This window comes from Nyctibius grandis, chromosome 1 (assembly GCF_013368605.1).
Source record: "Nyctibius grandis isolate bNycGra1 chromosome 1, bNycGra1.pri, whole genome shotgun sequence".
In the NCBI taxonomy this organism is placed as follows: Eukaryota; Metazoa; Chordata; class Aves; order Nyctibiiformes; family Nyctibiidae; genus Nyctibius; species Nyctibius grandis.
Window position 1 is genome coordinate 90,112,768 of NC_090658.1, and position 22,020 is coordinate 90,134,787.

A 22,020-nucleotide genomic window follows, 5' to 3' on the forward strand; every position below is an offset into this window, starting at 1 on the left:
GCTAATCCTTTCTAGTAAAAATTCCTTTCTAGAGTCTTATCATTGAAATACTTGTAATGGACCTAATGAGAATGAAAGCAGAATAATTGGGAATACAAAGAGGTTTAGTTATCCATTGAGGCTTGCTCTGGTTTTAAAATCCTTTTTTCTTTGATATCTAATTGACACTTGGGAGGAGATCTCTTAGAAGATTGTGGACCTCCAAAATGAGCATGAGTTCAAGTCTGAAACTGGGTGTCAGGTTGATAAGAGGGATTCCCTTGCATTTGATTATTTTGGTGAAGTAGTGAATGAAAAGGAATACCAGAATATATTTTTGAAACGGTGAATTTTGAATTTACATTTTCCTCCCCATTTATGAAGTTGTAATAGTGCTTTAATGTAGTCTTCTAAAACTACATGTAGACCAGAGTGGAGAGAGCTACAGGTAAAACAGTGCATGATAATAATTTTGTGCTTCACTCGGGTGAGTCACACACTCCAAATTGAAAGATTGTTTCTATATTCTTAAGTTTTATTTTGGGAGAGAGTAAAGAATGCAGTTTATGTATGCTCCAACACCGAAGTAACCATGTCCTCAAATTGTAGCTCCTTTAAGAACTTCAAATAAGCAGAAACAGAGATGATTGGTTTCTGTTTGCCAGTTTGGTTAGTGCCTTTTAATGAGCTAGCTAGAAATGTATAAAAAGTATAGTCTCAGCTAATTTGAAGTTTGTATTTTATTTTTAAAGTAGTATTATTATTATCATTACTGTTATTATTATGCAGAGAGAGGTTTTTTGGTACTGGAATTTAATGAAATCTTTCCCATGTGTTTTTGTAAGTATGAAGCATATTCTTATTACAGATTTCTCACTGGCCATTCAGTTTTGGAACAGTGCAGTAACCTTGCAAGTGATCCATGGAAGACTTAGCTTGTGTAAAAATGAAAAAAAACCAATTAAACTTTTTGACCTTTGTTTAAATATTTTTCCAATGTACTCGTTGCTGTAATGAAGCAAAGACTAGCAATGAATTGTGGAAAGAATTTGGGATTTTTTTTTTTTTGTTGTTATTTTATGTAGACATCTGGTAGAGGATGCATTACACTGTGGGCCTCAGCTGTAAATTTCAAAATTATAACAGATAAATGCAAGCTACAACTTCACATTCCAAGTATAGGCTTTCTCTACTGAAAAATGGTGTTTCACTGGATGATTTCCTACTCAGAATCAAATATTCTTAAAGTATTTTACCACTTGAGAGTACTCTCATAGAGTGTGTTTTTCAATTAAATTGTATCTAAAAATTGAATAGTGAAAGCTGTATTTGTTGTTGCAACTATAAGCACAAATGTGCTAATGACTATGTGGATAAGGAAAAAAGCTAGGGTTTTTTTATAGCAAAATTATCAATTATTCTGTGCAAACAGTTACAGGTTTAAGTGAAATACCATCTTATATTGTTATAGTTTGAAATATTTGGCCATCGGGCTTTTGATCCATGAAACATGTAAGTGCATTGTACAGCCCACAGTAAGATACAAATGTTAATTCTCAACTCCTTTCATACTTTCGCCCTTTACTGACTTCATTGGAATAATTTAGTGAGTGGGTCATTAAGTTAAGTTGAACTATAGAAAGGAAATGGTACAAAATTAACAGTCTGGGCCAAAATGTTGCTTTTAGAACTGACTGTTTTACTGAGTTCTGTATTTGCTATGTTTTATGACCATGTGGTTACTTACACATCAAAGTTTTTTCAGATGTCACTAAAAGCACTTACAACTTCAGGACAGATTCTTAATCTCTGCAGTAAAACATAAATTGAAATTAATAAAGAGGTATTTTGGCAATTCTCCTAATTTTTGCAATTACTTGTCAGTTGTAGTTCTCATTGGTTATTTGCTTTTCCTTAGGCAAGTCATAATTTCACATGGAAATATATCATCAATTCTCATAATTGTTGACTAGTTAGTTTCATTAGTTTGTTTAGTTAGATGTTTTTTCTCTGGTAAATGCATATTGATTAACATTTAATACCAGGTGCATATATTCACGTCCATATGGAATTCATAATCTTTGAAAATGCAAAACAGAATATTCAAGATCCAGTTAATTCAGACAGTTGTTTTACAGTAGCGTAGCTGTGTTACTGGGCTATGCCCTAGTTGGGGAGTCTGCCAAACATGAATTTTGAATGATGCCCTGAAATATTTTTCAGTACAAAATGTCAATCTAAAGTAAGTGCTACTTGCATGTTAAAGTGGCAAGCTTGTTTTTTAATTTGGCCACAAATAACTGCGGTGTCCTGTATCAGAACTGATTGTTCTTTATCTTTTAGCGTATAGATTGATCCTGGTTTCTCAGTATTTGTTTTTGGACAAAGGCATTTTCCTTGAATAGAGCTGTAAGGGTTCGCCTCCCTGAAACTTGATTCAGCCTTGAGCGCTTTTTGTAAAAACTGCTAATTTGTTGAAACTTTCTGTGTTGATGTTTCCCAAGCTCTAACATTAAACCATAAATAAGCAGTTTACTAGCAAGTGATTGCAGTAGTAGCATATAATCTGCTTTGATGTGCAGTCTTGTAAGTGAAATATTTCTCTATGGAAAAAAGATTTCTTTTCCTTTTATTCTACAGCTCCTGGAAGGAAGCTTTGCCAGAGAAGTTAGCCATGAAGTGGATGGACTGATATTTCAGCCTACGGGAGTAAGTAGAGTAAAAATGGATTTTTCTCCCTTCACTCTCAAATGAAATTCTCACCCTCCCTCCCCACTCATCCTCCCATCTACTACCTAACCTTTGTTTCAGTCAGGATTACTTTGCAGTGTTGGTTCTGATTTTTCCAGTTGCTCAGACTACTTAAATTCAACTAATTGCAATCTAATTTGTAGTATGTGTGACTTCGAATTAATCCATGGTGGTAGTTTTCAGGAATCAGCTCATGGTTTTTTTTTGCGCGTGTACTATGACATGCTGCTGCATAAGGAAGGATTTTTTCTGATTGCATGAGTTCTGTGGATCTTTCAACCATTGATTTGAGCTCTCGGATTATTTTTCTTTCTCAAGTATGTTCACACATTAAATTTTTAGTAAAATTTGTGACTCATGTTGTTTTAGTGCAATTAACATGATATATTCTTGAGCCATGTCCACCAGTATAAATGTATATGACTGGGGTAGGGAGAAGTCACCAGAAGAACTGCAGACAACCAGAAAAAATAATATGAATGGTTCTCAGGCAGGAAGGGTGGCTTTCAAAGAAGTCTGTAGCATGGCCTTGTCCATCCTACTGCTGCTCCTGTTGACTCTGATACAATGGATACGCTGCGATGTGTGTTATATATTCACATAGGTAGTGACTGTAACATCATCTGTGTTGACTTTTTTCGTAGCTTGTAAAACAAGGGATTGTTTTATTATTTCAAATTATTTCAAATTTGACAGATATTTCTACCCTTACAGTTACTCACAGAAAACATTTGTATTTAGTTTTCCAGATTAAACAGTTTTTTTCTGGTCTACTTCCTATATTGTAGATCTTAGCAAGGGTGATGACACTCCCATCTGGAAAGAAGATTAACCTCTGTTCTCTATTGCAACTACATCAGCTAACCTCAAAATAAGTGAGCGATTAGACCACATATCTTTTTTTTTTTTCTTTCAAAATATATAGCTATTTCAAACTCAAAGCGAAACTATTACGGTAAAGAAAATTCATACTTCCATAAGAAGTACTGATGATGTCTTAGAATATTGTTAAAATGTAAAGCAATTGTAAAGGCTTCTCAGAACCACTTCCCTGAATATTGAAGATTAAGCTATGCAGAGTTACTACAGCTAAATTTGAAATTACCTTTTCTACTTGAAATTGCTGAATATGTCTCTTTGCTGTTGTTACAGGAAATTAATATCAGATATGTTTTCTGTTTCTAGAAGTTGTGTTTTCTGATTTAACATGCTGAGAAATTTATAACCCAACAAAAAACTCATTTTCTTGCTTTTATCTTTAAAATATAGGATATATTTGTTTAGTTTAATGTTCAAATTTCAGTATTTTTTCAGGATTTATGGAATGTAAGTTTGTTGCATCTGTTCTTAAACTGATTTTCCTAGATTCACCAATGTGCAGTTTTCTCAATGGCTTTTGTAGTTGAGAAAATATAAATAATATATTTAGAGCAAAAGAAATGGTTGTAGACCTGTTAATTGGGAAATAAGTATTAAAGCTGATTACCTGAAAAAAAGTGAAGCAGATATAGATAGCTGATACTGCTTTTTTATTTTATGTGGTACAGAGGGCATAAATTAATAGGCAACAATAGAAGGGCAACAGTACAACAATGCATAAATGAACCTTTGAGAATACTAACTGAAATAATTTTTCTTTTTGTATTGTAGTTGCAGTTATATGCGTATTACATGTTTTTCACAGAGAAAGATATGTATTGTTGATCGTGGTAGAGGCATAAATTTTGGTCATCATGAGACTTAAAGACCTTTATAAAACTAGTTTGTCTCATGACATATCCAGAAGAAAGTGATTCTTAACAACCATTTTTATTGACGTATTTGATCTTGCAGAAAAACAGACAGACAAAAATGATGCTGAGTTTTAGAAGAGCAGGGAAATTTAAGAACATCTTTTGGGAGCTCCTGAAGTCTCGTGTGCATTTTGAGAAGAAGAAAACAAAAGTAGACAAGAATTGGAGCAAAATCATAAAGGAAGATAAAGTGGCAGCAGAGGAGGATGCATGAAATGTGTCCATTTACAGACAGGAAAATTTGCGAGGAAAAATACCCACGCTTCCTGTACTTCTAATAGTTAAAGCAGAATGCAGAATTTAACTAATTATTTAAAATTATAGAATCATAGAATGGTTTGGGTTGAAAGGGACCTTAAAGATCATCTAGTTCCAACCCCCCTGCCACGGGCAGGGACACCTTTCCTCTAGACCAGATTGCTCAAAGCCTCATCCAACCTGGCCTTAAACACTGCCAGGGAGGGTGAATCCACAGCTTCTGTGGGCAACCTGTTCCGGTGTCTCACCACCCTCACAGTAAAGAATTTCTTCCTAATATCTATCTATCTATCTATCTATCTATCTATCTATCTATCTATCTATCTTCCTAAATCTACCCTCTTTCAGTTTAAAACCATTCCCCCTCGTCCTGTCACTACTTGCCCTTGTAAAAAGCCCCTCTCCCGCTTTCCTGTAGGCCCCCTTTAGGTGCTGGCAGGCTGCTATTAGGTCTCCCCAGAGCCTTCTCTTCTCCAGGCTGAAGAGCCCCAACTCTCTCAGCCTGTCTTCATAGGAGAGGTGCTCCAGCCCTCTGATCATCTTCGTGGCCCTCCTCTGGACTCGCTCCAACAGCTCCATGTCCTTCTTAAGTTGGGGCCCCAGAGCTGAATGCAGTACTCCATGTGGGGTCTCACGAGAGCGGAGTAAAGGGGCAGAATCACCTTCCTCGACCTGCTGGCCACGCTTCTTTTGATGCAGCCCAGGATGCAGTTGGCCTTCTGGGCTGCAAGCACACACTGTCGGTTCATGTCGAGCTTCTCATCAACCATCACCCCCAAGTCCTTCCCCTTAGGGCTGCTCTCAATCCATTCTCCTCCCAGCCTGTATTTGTGCTTGGGATTGCCCCAGCCTACATGCAGGACCTTGCACTTGGCCTTGTTGAACTTCATGCGGTTTGCACAGGCCCAGCTCTCAAGCCTGTCAAGGTCCCCTCTGGATTTAATATAAAGAATGTTGAGCTTATTAGTTCAGTCTGTTTGTAAGTCTTTTCTGTGGGGGTTTTTTTTTTTTTTTTTTTGTTCCCCCATTTATTCAGAGATGTTCCTCTTGATCTCTGGTCTTAGACACAGACATCTTATCCTGAGTATATGGATATATTCCCCACTAGCTATAGGCAACACTGGTACTGGGAGTCGACATGGATGGAGAAAGAATATTTTGTTGTTTTGAAGTTTGGTTTAATTATGACTTATAAAAATCAAAATACCTGAAATTATTTGTGAATAGGAATTTTGCTTTTAGCCTCTAGGATCTCTGTGTTTTCTTACTTCTCGGTTTGCAGAGATTTAGCATCAAGTGCCTGTGAATTAGTTCAGTTTTGACAAATCAGCATGCTTTAATGGAAGGGGATTTGTGAAAAGTTTTACTACTGAATTTAGGATTTCAGTTAGGTATAATAGGGTTTATTTTTTTATGTTAGTCTTTGTATCTAAACTCGTATTATGAATAGCAAGCTTCTTGTACTGAAGCAAAAATTGCTTTGCACTGTAACTGGTGATGGTACAAACAACATTACGGAGTAAGGAGATTGTTTTCTGCCTGTGCAGGTTAGTTTATTTTACAAGGTTATGCTATAACTGAGCATTATTATTCCTAACTAGTTCACTAGTTACCTGAGTTACTTATATTGGTTATTGTCCAGGGTACACCAAGTGCTATAATTTCACAATGACAACTGAAAGGCAATGGCTGAGGCCTCTCTTCTTCCCCCTTCCTCCCTTTGCAGAGACTGAAAGCTTTCACAGATCATGAGAAGAGCATGTTTAGTGGAAGTGATGGAGGTTTTTGCCTCGTTTATAATTTAAGAATGCTTTGTAGGTGACTTGAAGTGATGTGTGCTTCATAGTGCCCCCTCCCACCGCACATCCCCTGCATTTACCTACCATTCTTTAACAACCCCATGATGAGAGACAAATATAACACAATGTTTTCTTACTGTTGTTTCTCTTCTTCCCTTTGTACTCTTTTCTTTTCCTCTTTTCCTTTTCATGCATGTTCTCTATCCAATAGTCCATTTCCCACATTCCTTTTGATTACCCTTTTATGTCGCTTCTCCCTAACACTTCTTTTCCCTGCATCATTTTCTATCCATTTAAGATGCTACCAATATAACTCCCATATGGCTAAGTCAGCTCCATTCCATCTGATCAGCTTTCTGATCCCTCTACATGTAACAGGTTGGCAGAGCAGGGACCGAAGCTAAGTGCTAATTAGGAGGAGTGAAACAGGCCAGCAGGAAACTTCATGGACAGGTATGTTGCCCTGTGATCATGCCCCAGACAATGAGTGAGTTAGTTTGCAGGTAAAAGCCAAACACCTTATTCACAGATTCTGAATTCTTGTGTAAAGACTGGAAGTTTTCAATCCTTTTTTTCTAAAAGGTTACTTCAAAATAGCAAACAACAACTTACATTTGTTTTAGAACACTTGCAGTTTGCCAACCTATGTGTTTTTAATGGAAATCTAAAAAATGGCCTCTTATCTTCTGATGGCAGAATCAGCTCTCTGACCTGTGTCCACTCATCAGTGAAATTACTTTTGTTATCTGCCTTGTAAATCATACTTTTGCTAGATATCTCAGACTGTCTAATTTTTATTCTAGCAATCTCTTAATAACCGACTTTCTTGCTGGCTAAAGCTATTATTTTCCCTTGCTTGGGAAAAAGATGTAGGAATTATTTTCTTACTTTAGGCACCTGAAAGAAGGCTTGCTGGCCATCAGTTAGGAAGGCCTCAGGACAGTTTTTGAGCATCTGTGGAAAGCTTGTATCAGAATTTATTCTATTCTGTTCCATCTTTTTGGCTCCTGAGCTCTGTGATGTTTTTGCTTTGGCTCAGGCTCATTTGTTTTTGGTACTTCTCTGTGCTCTTATTTTGGATGAGGAATAAAGTCCAGTTTGGGTCTGGGATTTTTCTGAGGAAGGAAGAAGGGCAGCTGCTGAGCTCTGTTCTTTGAAGATAAATGTTATTTTAAAGAATGACTGAATTATTTAACGCATAACTCTCCATACTGAATACTAACAAAAAGTTTAGCCTTTAAAATGAAAGGAGGATAATGAACAGTTTTTTATTACTGACTAACGTTGCATGAGGTTTTAATATATCTTTCTTCCCCTCCCTTGGCAGACTTAGTGGTGATCTGAAATGCTTGGTTGCCTGTTAATTATTTGTGCTATTCCCATTTTATAATAGGCTGTGTTATTTTCTGTCATTGTAAAAGTTCATCCAAAATCACTGAAGTTAACACGAATGAAATGCCTCCAAAAGATACCACCAAATAAAATATCTCCAAAAGGCCATGTTTTATTTCGTTAAGCAGTGCCAGTTTCTCCTAAATAATCCTGTATAATGGGTAAGCCTTTCCTTCCACAGTGTACATTTTATCGAATCCTCTGTGAATTTTTAAACATAGGCCAAGTCAGTTGCTGGCGTATTTCTGAAACTCAGACATCACGTTTACCAGTGATGGGGCATCAGTTACTGTGAAAGATTTCTATTGCGATAGCAAGTAATGGCTTCAGATAGGCTCAGATATAGTCTCAGTACCAAAGCTGATATATAAAGGCTTGGGAGGAATCACATGATAAGATAAATTTTTCCTTCTAACAAATATACAAGTTTCTGGATTTAGCTTTCTAATTTTGTAGTGATTCATAGAAGATCTGGAGGCAATGGAATAGAAGAGAATATTTTGGTTGGAAGGGACCTACAACGATCATCTGGTCCAACTGCCTGACCAATTCAGGGCTGGCCAAAGTTAAAGTGTGTTATTAAGGGCATTGTCCACATGCTTCTTAAACGCTGACAGGCTTGGGGCATCGACCACCTCTTTAGGAAGCCTGTTCCAGTGTCTGACCACCCTCTCAATAAAGAAATGCTTCCGAATGTCCAGTCTAAACTTCCCCTGATGCAGCTTTGAACCATTCCCATGTGTCTTATCACTGGATACCAGGGAGAAGAGATCAACACCTTGATTCCTTAACGTAGATGCTAAGATTGCCTTATTTTTTTTCTCTAGAGTTTGCAGCAGAAGGGAAGAGAATCTGGAGAGAAAAATTTTCATCAGTCTTTGTGTTGACCCACACTATTAAAACCTTTCATGTATCTTTAGAATATGTCATTGCTAAATGTGGTTTCCTCTGCAAGAGGAACGTTCACGACTGAATCTGTTACTAGTCAGGGGATGCTGTTGTCATGTCAGCGCACACTTTTTGTGCTGTTGTAGGTTTTCCTTTAACAGAGAACTTGCTGTCAATCTCCTGAAATGCCACTGAGCTTTACAACTCTTTTCTGCCTATGAATAGTTGTTATATTCAATTTCCATGGCAATGTTCCTTGCAGTTCTTTATGAACATACTCAAATTTATTAGCAATACACAGTATTTCTTTGAGAGTTTTTCTGTGCCTGTACAAGTGAAATTTTTATACCAGTTGAAGTTTGTTGTCTTGAGGTGATTTGTTTTTTACCTTTTTTGGAAAATCAGAAAACTGGAAAATTAAGAAAAAATAACAACAGAAATGCTGACTTAAACACCAGTAAGGAAGGTCTAATTAAATTAATTAAAGCTCATTTAATTGTTAGACTCATAGATAAAAGTGCCATGATTTTTGAACATAGTAGATTTTTATGATTTCCACTTACTTTCCAAGAACCTGAGATAAATCACACCCCAGGAAATTTGAACATTTCTTACAGGTACAAACTCCTAGCATCCACACTTGACAAAAAATGGCCAAAAAGGAGGGGGGAAGTTGTGAGTCATTTTTAGCTCTGAATACAGTAAGGTAATGGTGTAGCAAAAGTTTTCCTTGTTTAACTTTCTGCTGTTGGTCCTCTAGTACATTTAGAGATGCAAATGTATATGCTATTTGCCAAAATTGTTTAACTTGAGTTCCTTTTTATGTCTACCTGAATAGATGTCAGTGCCTTGAGTCCGATTACCTAAGGGACGTGGTAGTTCTAATTGGTACATCATGTCATTTGTTTGCTTATGACCTATACCATCTGATGTTCTCTGATTTCTTAGGCAATGAATTGCGTTTATGGGAGCTATCTGAACAGGTTCTTGAACTTCTGTTGTGCAGTTTAATCATTGTGCCTGCCAGTGGCATTAGGCAGGAAAGATCTTTGTTAGATTTTACGTTAGGTGTACTAGTCATCCTCAGGATTGTCAGCTGACATTAATATGGTGGTGTCTGTGTATGTGTTGTTTAGGAGAAGAAAAAAAATGCTTTTTCTGGATGCCACTGTTCTAAATGTTGGGAAAATAAAGATGCATTTTGTATTAGGATAGGCAGAATCATCATTCATAAAGGCTTTCAAATATCATTTTTTGCATAACTTCTTTATTTCAAAGCTAGATGCCAAGAAGCTTGTTGAGTGAACTTGCTACTGTGCTTCCAGCTATGTCAGATTTCACATACTTTCTAGCTAAAAGAAATAAATAAATGTTAGGAACATATACTGTAAATGTGATATTCAGGTGAGAATGCCAAAGCAATTGGACTTACAGAGAGTAAGTCTGTTTTCCACAAATTAGGTTAATTTTCATGTGTGGTGGATTAGCTTTGAAAAACAAATCTCTTTGATAGCTGGATAGGGAAGTCTAGGAGACGTTCTGCTTCGAGTCAGTGAGAACTCTTTACTGAATCATCCGAGTAGTTGATTGAGCTCTTGATCTTTAACATAGGCTGCCATTAATGAGGTGGTCAGTTGTCTCCATGGCAGTGTTCCTACTCATCCTGAATTTTACAACAATCTTTCCAGGACTGAGAAGTTGGTAGATCAGGAATGACTTGGAAACTGGAAGATATAGTGGAAAGTATTTTATCACAGTCTTTTCTACATATTCCAGAATAGTTATCAACAAACAGAATGCCTCATGTGTAATTCATCTATATTCTTTCTATCAAACTGAAAAGAATTAGGAAAATATCTGGAAGAACTACCTTGTTGCAGTTGTTTTCTCTCAGTACTTTCTCCTGTGCATGCCAGAACAAGACAGCCAACAGACCTCTCAGGTTTCCATGAAGATCCTTCATGAAATGTGCATATTTTTTCGTAGACAGGAGCATAGTAGTAAAGCAAAAATAGTGGTTTGTATCAGGGTAAGGCAGAATATTTAGCTAGATCTTCATCCTGCTGTTTTAGTGTAAGCAGTAACCCAGCATTTCAGGAAGATGACATATATACCTAAGATATGTGAAAACAGGGTTGCTTTCAGAGCATTATTGACACTTGCATTGTGGTATTTGGCTGGCCACACAGTTAATGTAAAAACACTATCTTTAAAAAGTAGAACGGTTTATTTTACATTACTCTGTTATTCATAATTTGAAATGTTTACTGGGTCACTGTTCTTACAAATAGTAAATTTGAAAATGGAAGGTTAATATAACAATTCGTTAACTGAATTTTTGTAGTTATCAAAATATGTCTTTCAGTTGCTAGCAGGTATCAGATACATCTTTGAAGGTAACTGTGTGTATTTGGTGACAACACATTTACAGCAATCGTATGCACTGTACTGTGCAGAACACAGTATGCTCTGCAAGGCTCAGGGGTGCCTGCAGAATAGTATTCTGTATTGAGGAGGTACAACAGAACACAGTTGTGATAATTTGATCTCATTCTGGCTGCTAGTAACTTTAGTTTCTGTTGTAATTGTACTCCCTGTTCCACACTTCAGCTCTCCTAGTTTTTGACATTCCCAAAATGGTGAACCAAGTCCATTAATGTATGATTAAAAATTGAAGACTTGAGCTTGATATGAAAGCTATAGATTGCTTTTAAGAAAAATCCTTTGTCTTCCACTGACATGCGTGCTGAATAATTTAGATGTGATTGTATCATACAGGTTATACTCTTCTAAGTACAGTTAGAAGGGCAGTGTCCGACTTCATTGCATAACTGTAGATGTCAGATATAAGAAACATGAAAACTGCTTCCATAATTGCTGCAGATATTCCTAAAGCAAAAGCTCATTTTCTCTTAATGCTGATAGTTGTGTTTCTAAAATAAAATTCTCTTCTTCTCCCTGTTACTCTAGAAGCTTTCTTCCGAGACAGAGGAATGTACAACTGCGACATACCTGCTGGTTTGTTCTCCGAGGAGAAAATGAGTAGAAGTCTTAGCTGGAAATATCCTAGACTTGCAAAACGCAGATGTTCTGTGCAGTTTGAATTGTTCATTAAATAAACAATTAGTACACTTGTTAAATGCTATCTGAAAGTTTTGACAAGTTTGAAGTGACAAGCAGTAGGTTGCTTGTTTCCAAACAGTGATCACTGGAAATCCCAAGAAGAACTTTGATCTGTATATTCATCCAACCACTGAAACAAAACATGTGGTTTATGTAACACAGGGATCTCTAGAGAGAACCATTAACTTATGAGAGCAATTAAAATGTGTGTCTTAGGGACTTGTCAGATTGTGAATTGATGTTGCCATTGTTAAGGGAAAATATGGCTTGTTCTGCTGGTAATGAGGAAAAGGGACAACAGAAGAGTGAAAGATAATTCTAAGTAGTTTTGGAAACAGTCCACTGTTTAGCAAATGTAAGTTGATCGCAGGATCCAGTGCTCATAGGATGAGCTCAGAACAAGTGAAAAAAAAGTTTGCTGTGTGGTTAACGAGTTTCAAGGTTGTTCCTTTTGTCTTTGTGTATAAAGCGTAAAGTTCCAATTTTCTATCTAAATCTGTTCTACAAGATGTCTCATGCATACTGTGGTGAGCAAAGATGAGGAAAAAATGAAAGCTTAGTTGGAGAAAAGAATGGCAAGATCAATTTTTGCTAGTTTTTAGGCAGCATATTCCTTTGCAACAGTCTTAGCATCAGCTCAAATCAAGCAAAGCAAATTCAGATTTGTTTGGCTTTTGGGGGTGGTCCCGGCTGCCACTTACACAGCTGGCTCAAAGACCAAATATGAAAGAACAGTAGACACAAATGTTATTGCTTTGTGTGCTATTTACAGAATATTAAAAGTAAGTATCAGTTTTAGGTAATACAGGTTTTTCTGTTAGAAAAATAAACAGGTATGTAGTGGACCATATCAGGTATATTGTATTTCTGAAACCTTTGAGACTTTTTTCAGAGCACTAACATGCTTTTGGGATTTTTTGAGGAGAATCAACAACAGTCTTTAAAATTTAAAGCACAGTACTATTTCCATGTACTAAGACTGTAGAAAATATACCTCTCCCTTCTATTCATTAGATAGACAAACAAAACTGAAGATTTTCTGTGTAATTTTTCAGATGAGGGATATTGGTAAAGGTTTTTTTGCATTTTCAGACAGCTTAAGTAATGCAGTTATGATGCTTTCATCATTGTTAGAGGATTTAGTTTAAACTTTACATTTCATTTAAATATTTGAACGAGAAAAGAACATGAGTGTACTTTTGTGATTTGCATATGAACCAGAACAACCAGGTAGAGTATTTTTGTGAATATTGGTGCACCTTTTAAAAGAATTCTGCAGGATAAGCTGTATTTTCTATGCTTGCTCTACCTGTTTATGCAAGACCTGGTATTTTTCTTGCAAAAATATTATGGGAAATATATTTTTTTTTATGTGTTTGCACTGCTGACCCTTTTCAGTTTCTGGATTGCAGGGGCATATAGCACCATGTGCCTTGTATCTAGTGACAGTCAGGTAAGTGAAACTTAGCATTGGTGATCAGATCAGAAAATAAACTCGCAAGCATCATCGTAGAATAAAGCTGGATAGTGGTTTTTGTCAGTCATGAACTGCATACAGATAGTTCACAAACAGGACCTAATTTGTCAAATAAATTGTTCATTGAAGATAATTCCCATGACTGATTGCTACACACTAAGCCGGTCCGTCTCTGTGGAGAGCAGCTACAATGCTAGTAAGAGTCTTCAGCTGGTTTTGAGAATTTTGGTTGCTGGGTTGGTTGATAAAAAATGTAAAATTCTCTATACAGGCAGGTAACAAGGATTACTTAGCTGCAATTATGAATAGTGCTTTTTATTCTATAGTTCTGTGTTTTGTGTGAGACACTGTTGGGTATCTAAAAATTGTTGCAGAGTCAGGTAGTGTAATGGGAACCAGCCGTAATATAATTATTCTTTATGCTGCCATCAGTCTCTTGTTCTTTTTCGGAAAGACAGTGTTCCTCAGACTTGCTTTATCACAGTTAATCAGTTTGCCCTTATACTTATGTTCAGCTTTGGCTTTGATACTGCATGCTTGTGAACTATTAATGTTTTTAATAAATCTTTACAGCTGCTAGATATATGGAATGTTATGGAACAAATACAAAATGAAAACTGACATTAATCTAATACTTTATCTTGGAGCATGTTAGAAATTAGAGTGGTTAGCTACCGTACCAGGGATGATGTTACCATGGAAAGAGCTTTTCTGTTTCCATGACATTTGCTTGCATATTTTGCTATGCCTTCAAAAGAAGGAGGGTTTTGTCCTCTATCAGATTTGGTGGGTGTTATTCCATTACTTCTGAAACTCTGCACTGTCTCACTGCAAACGTATATTAATTAATTTCTTAGGAATATTAATGGCGACTGGACTGGACAGGAAAAAAAATGGAGGAAAAAAGTTATTAAAACTTATAGCATCCAGAAGACAAGGGTTTTTTGACTAGATTAGATATTCCAGTTTGATTTTAACTGGATATATACGGCTCTGCTTGTATACATTTTGGTTAGTTAAAAAACCCCACAGCTAGTAAAGAAGTAAAGAAGAGTTTTACTGCTTTTAGAAAAAAACTGTGTTTAGCTGTATAACTGATGGCTTTATACTGTGAGTTCTGCCTTGTACTGGAGTGGAATTTTGGATTGCAGTAAAATTTTAAATCAAGTCACGGTGTAGCTCACTATTTAAGAATCAGCTATTGGCCTAGGGGTAAATTAGAAAAGCCGTTTTTTCTTAAGTAGAAAGAAGTGCTTTTGAGATGTGAAATACTTGGTAGCTATCCATAAAGGGGAGTTCCTTTAGTAACTGTTACGGCAATATCATGGTAGTCTACAGGCAGCTTTTGCATTTCTTCTGCATTTAAAATTTCTGATTGCGGTCACATATAGTCACAGTTCTCTTCTACAAGATTGCACATACTGAAATACAGGTGGGTATGATCCCCAGGTGCTTGAATATAAGGAGTTAGGGAACAGTATTGGTTGTTGAACACCGCTGCATGTCCTATTGTCTCCTATACAAAGGGTGCTGAGGAGGAGGGATGCAGTGAGTTAAACACCATTCAGTTTTCTTATGCCACCCCTAAGACAAAATTGCTTGCCTTCTGTTCTTAATGAACAGTTGACTGTTTTTCCCTTTGTATACCACTCTTCTTCACAGTGGTGTTAGGTCAAAGGTTGGACTTGATGATCCCAGAGGTCTCTTCCAACCTAGTTGATTCTGTGATTCTGTTCTAATTAGTTTTTAGTGTCCTACAGTGTCTTTTAAAAATGGTCTCTCTTTTTCCCCCAGTTGTGAGTGGGAGTCTAAGATTTTGATCCTTTGTGATACCTTCTTGGAGCAGATTATTCTGTAATATGTCTGATTGCAATAGTTATAAACAATTGTCAGGACCTGAGCTGATACCCCTTTTGAAACCCATTTTTTTCAGAGGCTTTCCCAATTTCACATTTTGGAAGCATAAATTCATGTATGCAACCGGGAGGGAAATATTTCAGGAAGCCTAAAAACCTGAGAGTTGTCTATTTAATGCAACTAAAATTTTGATAAATAAGGAATGGTACTTCACCTAATATCATCCCTCAGCTTCCATCACAATCATTGTTATATGTTATGTTATATGGCTCTTTATTTTAGCCAAGATGTCTTTGGTTTCCACTTGAACTGAATTTCTAGATCTTTCTGCGAAAACCAGTACCACTGATTCCCCATCTGCTAAGGTTCATGTTCTTTTCCAGGCTTTAGAATAATTTCATTTCAAGAAATAGCTTATTAAATGCTTTTGGTTTATAAAAGTCATGTTCTCCTTCTGTTGAGGACATAGTATACAGCAGAAAAGGTTTTTACAAGACAGCTCATAAAATGAGCATGATACTTACAGTTCGCGGTGTCAAGAGAGGTGTAGCTCAACGTGAGTCTGTACTCCTTTTTGGAGTACTTGCTGGATCGACAACATGTGGACTTCATCTCTGTACCTCTCGTCTCTCACTCTCCTATATGAAAATTTTTGAAGGATTCTATTAAAGTTGTTTCACAAATAGGATGGTACTTCACAGTTATCTAGTTTATTGTCCGAGTTCATACTAGCATGCTCATTATTATCTCTTTGCATTTTAGTAACATTTACGTTGAAATGTTAAACTCACTTTATCTTGGAGGTGTGAGGAGATAAGTAAAATATCTTCCAAACGTTGTCACAGATTCTTGCTTGAACCAATGATGGTATTTTTTCCCTATGTCGTTCTCAGTTGTGATGGAGATACTAAGCTTTATGTTCTAGAGGACAGAGAAAGAGCTATTGTCTTTTTATGGAATTAGCAAAAAGGATGCATGGAAAACTGAGTAAGTTGAAAAACCTTTTAGAGGGATATCAGATATGAAAAAAGCTTCTTGTGAAGTGGCTCAGGTTTGTCAGCTTTCTTCTCCCAGAATTGTCCAGTAACTGCCCGTCAAACATTTCAGTGTTTACTTGATGGATGCTAGTGAATTGGCCCCATGAGAAGCAGTTCTCTCTTTTAAGAAATGCAATTCTGTCTTTTAAATACATTCTACATTTGTTGGTGGAAAAGCTGTGCTTAACCACTCTTTCTGTTCCTCCATCATTGCTTGTAGCAATGTTAAAAGCTGCTAAACTTGTTGACATTTGGTTTTGCAAGTGGTAGTTGTTATTTAACCCCTCCTCTAATTCTCTGCACCTTCAGCTGCTTGCCTGCTCAGAGCATAGCTACATAAACAGTTAGTTTAATGTTTGGTATAATTAAAAGAGAGGAAGCATTTAAAAGATGGGAAAGGAGAAAATAGGCAGAGATAGGGAACTGTCTGCAACCATTCAGCCAGTAACAGAGTGAACGGTCCCTGCCAGCAGCAGAGACGTTGTAAGAGGTTCTTCACGGCAGTTGCTCAATCCCAGTATTCAAACGAGAGATCTTGTGTTGCATGTCTGATCAACATTTGTGTGGTCATGCTCTGTAGAAGGGGCAAAAAAACATCTGATGTGGCTGAAACTATTGTTTTGTTGTGTTTTCAAATTGGTTACAAGGCAAGATTAAGAACCAGCATCAGAGCCGCTGCTTTTAATGGGAAAATGTTGCTCCCTAAGAAGGACAGCAACTAATCTTTACCGTAACTGGAGTTCTTTGAGTGACTTTTAAAAAATACAACCTTCTTTTCCCTTTACTTGCAATGCTCAGGAAATAGCTACCCCATTGAACTTAACCTATTCTTACCCAGAGCCACTGATTTACTTGTTCCTAAGTCAGAACTACAAGGATTAATTTCTCGTAAAGAGTGAGCAGGACCCTTTCATTTTCTCCTTTGGCACGCTATGTTTTTTCTCCTTAGAGGAGGATTTTTCCCTTCTCAGTATCCAAATTACTCTCCTGAAAATGCAGTTTTAAATTGTGTTAGTCTTGTAGCAGACTTGAAAGAGAAAATACATACCGATTTTTAAAATGTACTTTTTTTTTTCCACTTTGCTTTTCATGTCCAAGCACATCAGCTTGCTACTTGCAAAGCAAAAGCGCTGCGAAGCACATACTGAGTTGTACTCGTTGGAGTTACTCTCATGTTCTATGAATGTTTTCTTGTGAAACTAAGGATGTAAAATACGAGGTTTCCTATTTTAATCTATGTATATAATGATGAATTTAATATGATTAAAAGTCATAATTTTATAATTTATATATTAGAATGTGTAGTTGAAAGGGCTAGTTTCTGTTGTTTCTTATAAAATACCACAGGATTCAGTATTCCAAGCAAGACTTATAAATATTTAATTCAAGGAGATTTGTAGCCCTGTAAAATGTAATAAGCTAGCCCTTAATGACAATTTTGTGTAACATACGTTTGGCAATGTGTAGAAAAAAATCCTGCTGGCAATTCTGTGCATCGTCTTTCATGCATATCTGTTCAGCTCTAGGGGCTTTTTAGCTCTGGAATTAAAAAGAGAAACTAGACTATGTCTGAGACCAGCGTGCTACAATTTCTTACTTTGTACTTGTACCTTTCTCCTTATGTTCAGATTAGCTTAAAGCTATAGCCCACTGTTTGCCTCTTGATGTAAGGCTTTGTTCTTTTTTCCAAGATTGGCATTCCGCAAGAAGTATTTTGGAATATATTTTTGCATCTTTCTATTTAGGGTTGGTAGTTTTCATTAATCTTCCTGAGCTCTAAGGTGATTTGCTGCAATATTACTCCTGGTATACTGATAATCATTGTAGCTTAAGAAAAATGTCAACAAAACCAATGTTATGATGAAGCCTTAAACTTACAGGTTGTAGCTCCTGCAAAATGTGGTCTCTAATACTGATAAATTACCCAACTTCCAAATCAGGTTATCGTAGTGAGTCAGCCAAGAGCACTGCTGCTCAGTTCATGGAGATTCTTTTGTTACACTGGGGATGCTCTGCTGTCAGACTTCAAGCACTGAATACTTCCTGCTGATCCAACCCAACTTTTATGAGATTTCTAGGAGCCTTTGATCACAAACTAACCATCCACAAAGAAATAAGTCCTCTAAGAGACTGACTTCCCCCTCTCTCTGGTGTAAATTCAAGCGACTACACTTAAGCTTGAGGTGGGACAGAGGCAGTAAAAATGAAAGGACAGAAGGTGAAGAGAGACTGGGGCCGTCAGGCTTTGAGAAATGTGAGAAGGTTTAGGCTGATATATATGAAGCTTTAAACATATAAAGAGACATAAACAATAAGGTTCATAAAACAAGTGATGCAATGAAGCAACTGCACATAGCACTTTATGCAATGAAAATTAATGTTTTCTCTAACATCACTGGCTTCATGCAGCTAAGGTTTTTTTCACAATAAAAGTGTGAAAGGAAGATTAAGAAGGAAGATGATCTCCCTAAGACTCTTTCAAAGATCTGTTGTGTCACTAGGGGAGAAGAGAAGAATAATAAGCATTACTTAGGAGACTAAAGCGGGGTGGGGGAGAAGCAAAGGAGCAGGGCCAGGAGTGTTTCTGTATTATCTTGGTTGTCCCAACAGGTTACTTCAGACTCATCTCTTCATCTTTTGTCAGCAACTTCGGTATCTGTGAGTTAAGAGGTAATGTCTTAAACAGCCCTCAGGAGATGAATTTGGATAGTCATGTTAAACATGCAATGGAAAGAGAATATTAACATTTAAAACTTGAAGTGTTATCAACTATAGGGTAGTTTTTAAAAGGTTATTGAGGAAAAAATACGTACATTCGATCTTTTTAATTATATTAATTTCTATTTAAGGCTGCTAGTGAGTTGTGAAGCTCGGTTTGAACGAAAATTTCATCTGGGGAAGTAAATACAATAGTATTCTGTAGTCATGTTGGCATCCTGGTGACAAATTACACCATGGTTACACACTGAGACCATCTCTGTTCAAGTTAGTGATACAAAGTGAGATAAAGAGAATGAAATAAAGCAACAGAAGGCAAATTGAACTATCTTGGTTGTTTTTATTAGTTAGTTTTTCCTGAAGACTTACACAGCACATATTTAATGAGGTTATAAATACTAGATGGTGAAAAATAAGAAAATTACAAAATAATCAATAGCAATATAAAACTATGTTAAGTAGCAGCCACGGACCGTCACCAGTTTCTTTGACCAAGGGGACTATAGCTCTGTTATGTAGCTTTTCAACAGTTACCTTAATTTGCCAAAAGTAGAATTTAGAATTGAAGACAAATACCAGTTAGTCCATTATGGACCATATATATATTAGCCACCAATTTGAAGCCATTTACTTTTTCCTTTTTGCTTCAGACCAAGTGTTGGAGTTTCTAGTTCCAGATCATAATAGTAAGTGAAAGGACGAATAGAAACAGAAGTGACTGAGAACAGGTTTCTGTGGCTTACAGTAATGTGGTGGGGGGGGGCAGCCAGCAGGAAAAGAGCAATGAGTAATTTTGCGGCTGCTGTGTTCTGATTGCTATAAACATGGATTTTTGGCTGTGAACTGAACTTCATTTATCAAATATTAATAGGATTAATATGTAAATGATGTTAGTTATGAAGAAAATTTCCTCATATTTTTCTCCTTGCTTAATGGAATATTGAGAAAAGCTATTAGTATGGTTGTGAAACAAGATGTTTAATGAAGCTAGAGGTATAAAGCTAAATTAAAGTGAAAGAATAGAAGACATTCAGCCCAATAATTACCAAAGTAGTCCAATATAAATATTGCATTAAATTGAAGTTCAGAGGCACCTTTGGAAAAAACAATTGAAAAATATCTATAAAAATATTAACAGATTAATTTCTGCGTACAGGTTAACCTTCTAAACCTGATTTGCATTCAAATGTTAAAAACTTTAGTATGAAACATAATCTGACACTATTTAAATGAGTGCATATTAGTAGCATGTTTTGCTTTTCAGTCTGCTATGGCAGTTAAGCTTAATATTTCAGAAGTCATTTTGACTATAACCATTGTCTTTCTACTTCATATAGCTTCAACTCATATTTTCATAAGAAACAAATCTGCTAGACTAGGCTAGACTAGACTAGACTAGAATAGACTATTTCAGTTGGAAGGGACCTACAATGATCATCTAGTCCAACTGCCTGACCAATTCAGGGCTGACCAAAAGTTAAATCTTGTCGTTAAGGGCATTGTCCAAATGCTTCTTAAACACTGACAGGCTTGGGGCATTGACCACCTCTCTAGGAAGCCTGTTCCAGCGTCTGACCACCCTCTCGGTAAAGAAATGCTTCCAAATGTCCAGCCTAAACCTTCCCTCATGCAGCTTCGAACCATTCCCCTGCATCTTATCACTGGATACCAGGGAGAAGAGCTCAGCACCTTCCCTCTCCACTTCCCCTCCTCAGAAAGCTGTAGAGAGCAATGAGGTTGCCCCTCAGCCTCCTTTTCTCCAAACTTGACAAGCCCGAAGTCCTTAGCTGCTCCTCATAGGATATTCCTTCCAGCCCTTGCGCCAGCTTTGTTGCCCTCCTCTGGACGCATTCAAGGACCTTCACATCCTTCTTAAATTGTGGGGTCCAGAACTGCACACAGTACTCAAGGACTATGTGGAGTTAAAGCATCATGGTGACTTCACTGTCAAGTAATGAGTTATTTAAAACTTTGTTATCAGGAGTTTGCTCTATCATCCTTTTGGCTTAATTATGGACACCAAATGATTTGAGCTTAGCAAAGGAGCCTGTCTTCTCCCTGTCTTATATGAGCTTTAAAAGTTACTGTCTACAAATTTTTTTTTTCTATGATGTGACAGCAATACATTGTATCATGTTAGGTATTCATTAACAACCTTATTTTCAAGCTGATCAAATGTTTATTGAACATCAGGATGTCTCTGTATTCTAATCAAGTTACTGAACCCAGCAAAAAAGTTCATGTTTAGTCAGGACAGCAGCTCTTTGATTGCCCAGGTGGTTTGAATCAGTAATTTAGAACATTAAGCATGTATTATTTTATTTTTAGTTAAAAGAGTTCTTTTGAAAGGGAGGGATTTGGGTTTTTTGTCATCGTCTTTTTGATGGGGCATCATGGCCATCTGTCCGTAGTTAGACACAGGTTGTGCTGCGTGAAGGACTTCATACAAGGTGTGTAAAATGTTTGCATGAAGTTGGAAAGCATTTGAATCATGTTTTGGAGTGGTACAAACTTTGCAGCCATTTTGTGTTCTTATGACTTTTCCATTCAGTGTTTAGATTCTTCTGTTTTCTCTCAGCTGTGAAAATGCCTTTCACAAATTACAGCTGTTTGGAAAGTACTGATGTTTACCCAGGAGTTTCTCTTAGCCTGATCACTCTTAGGAGTGTTACAAATCACACCTCCCTGTCTTTGCTTCATAAATATAGGGACAGAAATCGTCAAACATCTACAGGAAAGAAATCAGTACTGGGTGCATTTGATTTGTTTTTCTAAAGAATAAAGGAATCCTAATAGTCTTTGAGACACTGAGTGCCATTGAAGAGATTTCATTAAAGCACCTTTTCCTAGCAGAATCTATACAGTCAAGTTAAATGCAACACATCTTTCCCTTGCTGACCTGCATTTATCAAAGTTTCATCTATTGCATTCATTGATAGAAATTTCTT

The 22,020-nt window shown here is 36.7% G+C and overlaps 1 protein-coding gene across 2 annotated transcripts in view; it reads left to right on the forward strand.

Annotated features, from left to right (window-relative positions):
• The window catches only part of RNGTT (RNA guanylyltransferase and 5'-phosphatase), a 206,722-nt gene that overhangs the window by 106,088 nt on the left and 78,614 nt on the right, over positions 1-22,020 (forward strand). For both annotated transcript variants that reach the window (XM_068397279.1, XM_068397290.1), the window contains exon 12: positions 2,620-2,688. In XM_068397279.1, coding sequence (XP_068253380.1) covers positions 2,620-2,688 — 69 coding nt within the window. The remainder of the gene's footprint in view (positions 1-2,619; positions 2,689-22,020) is intronic.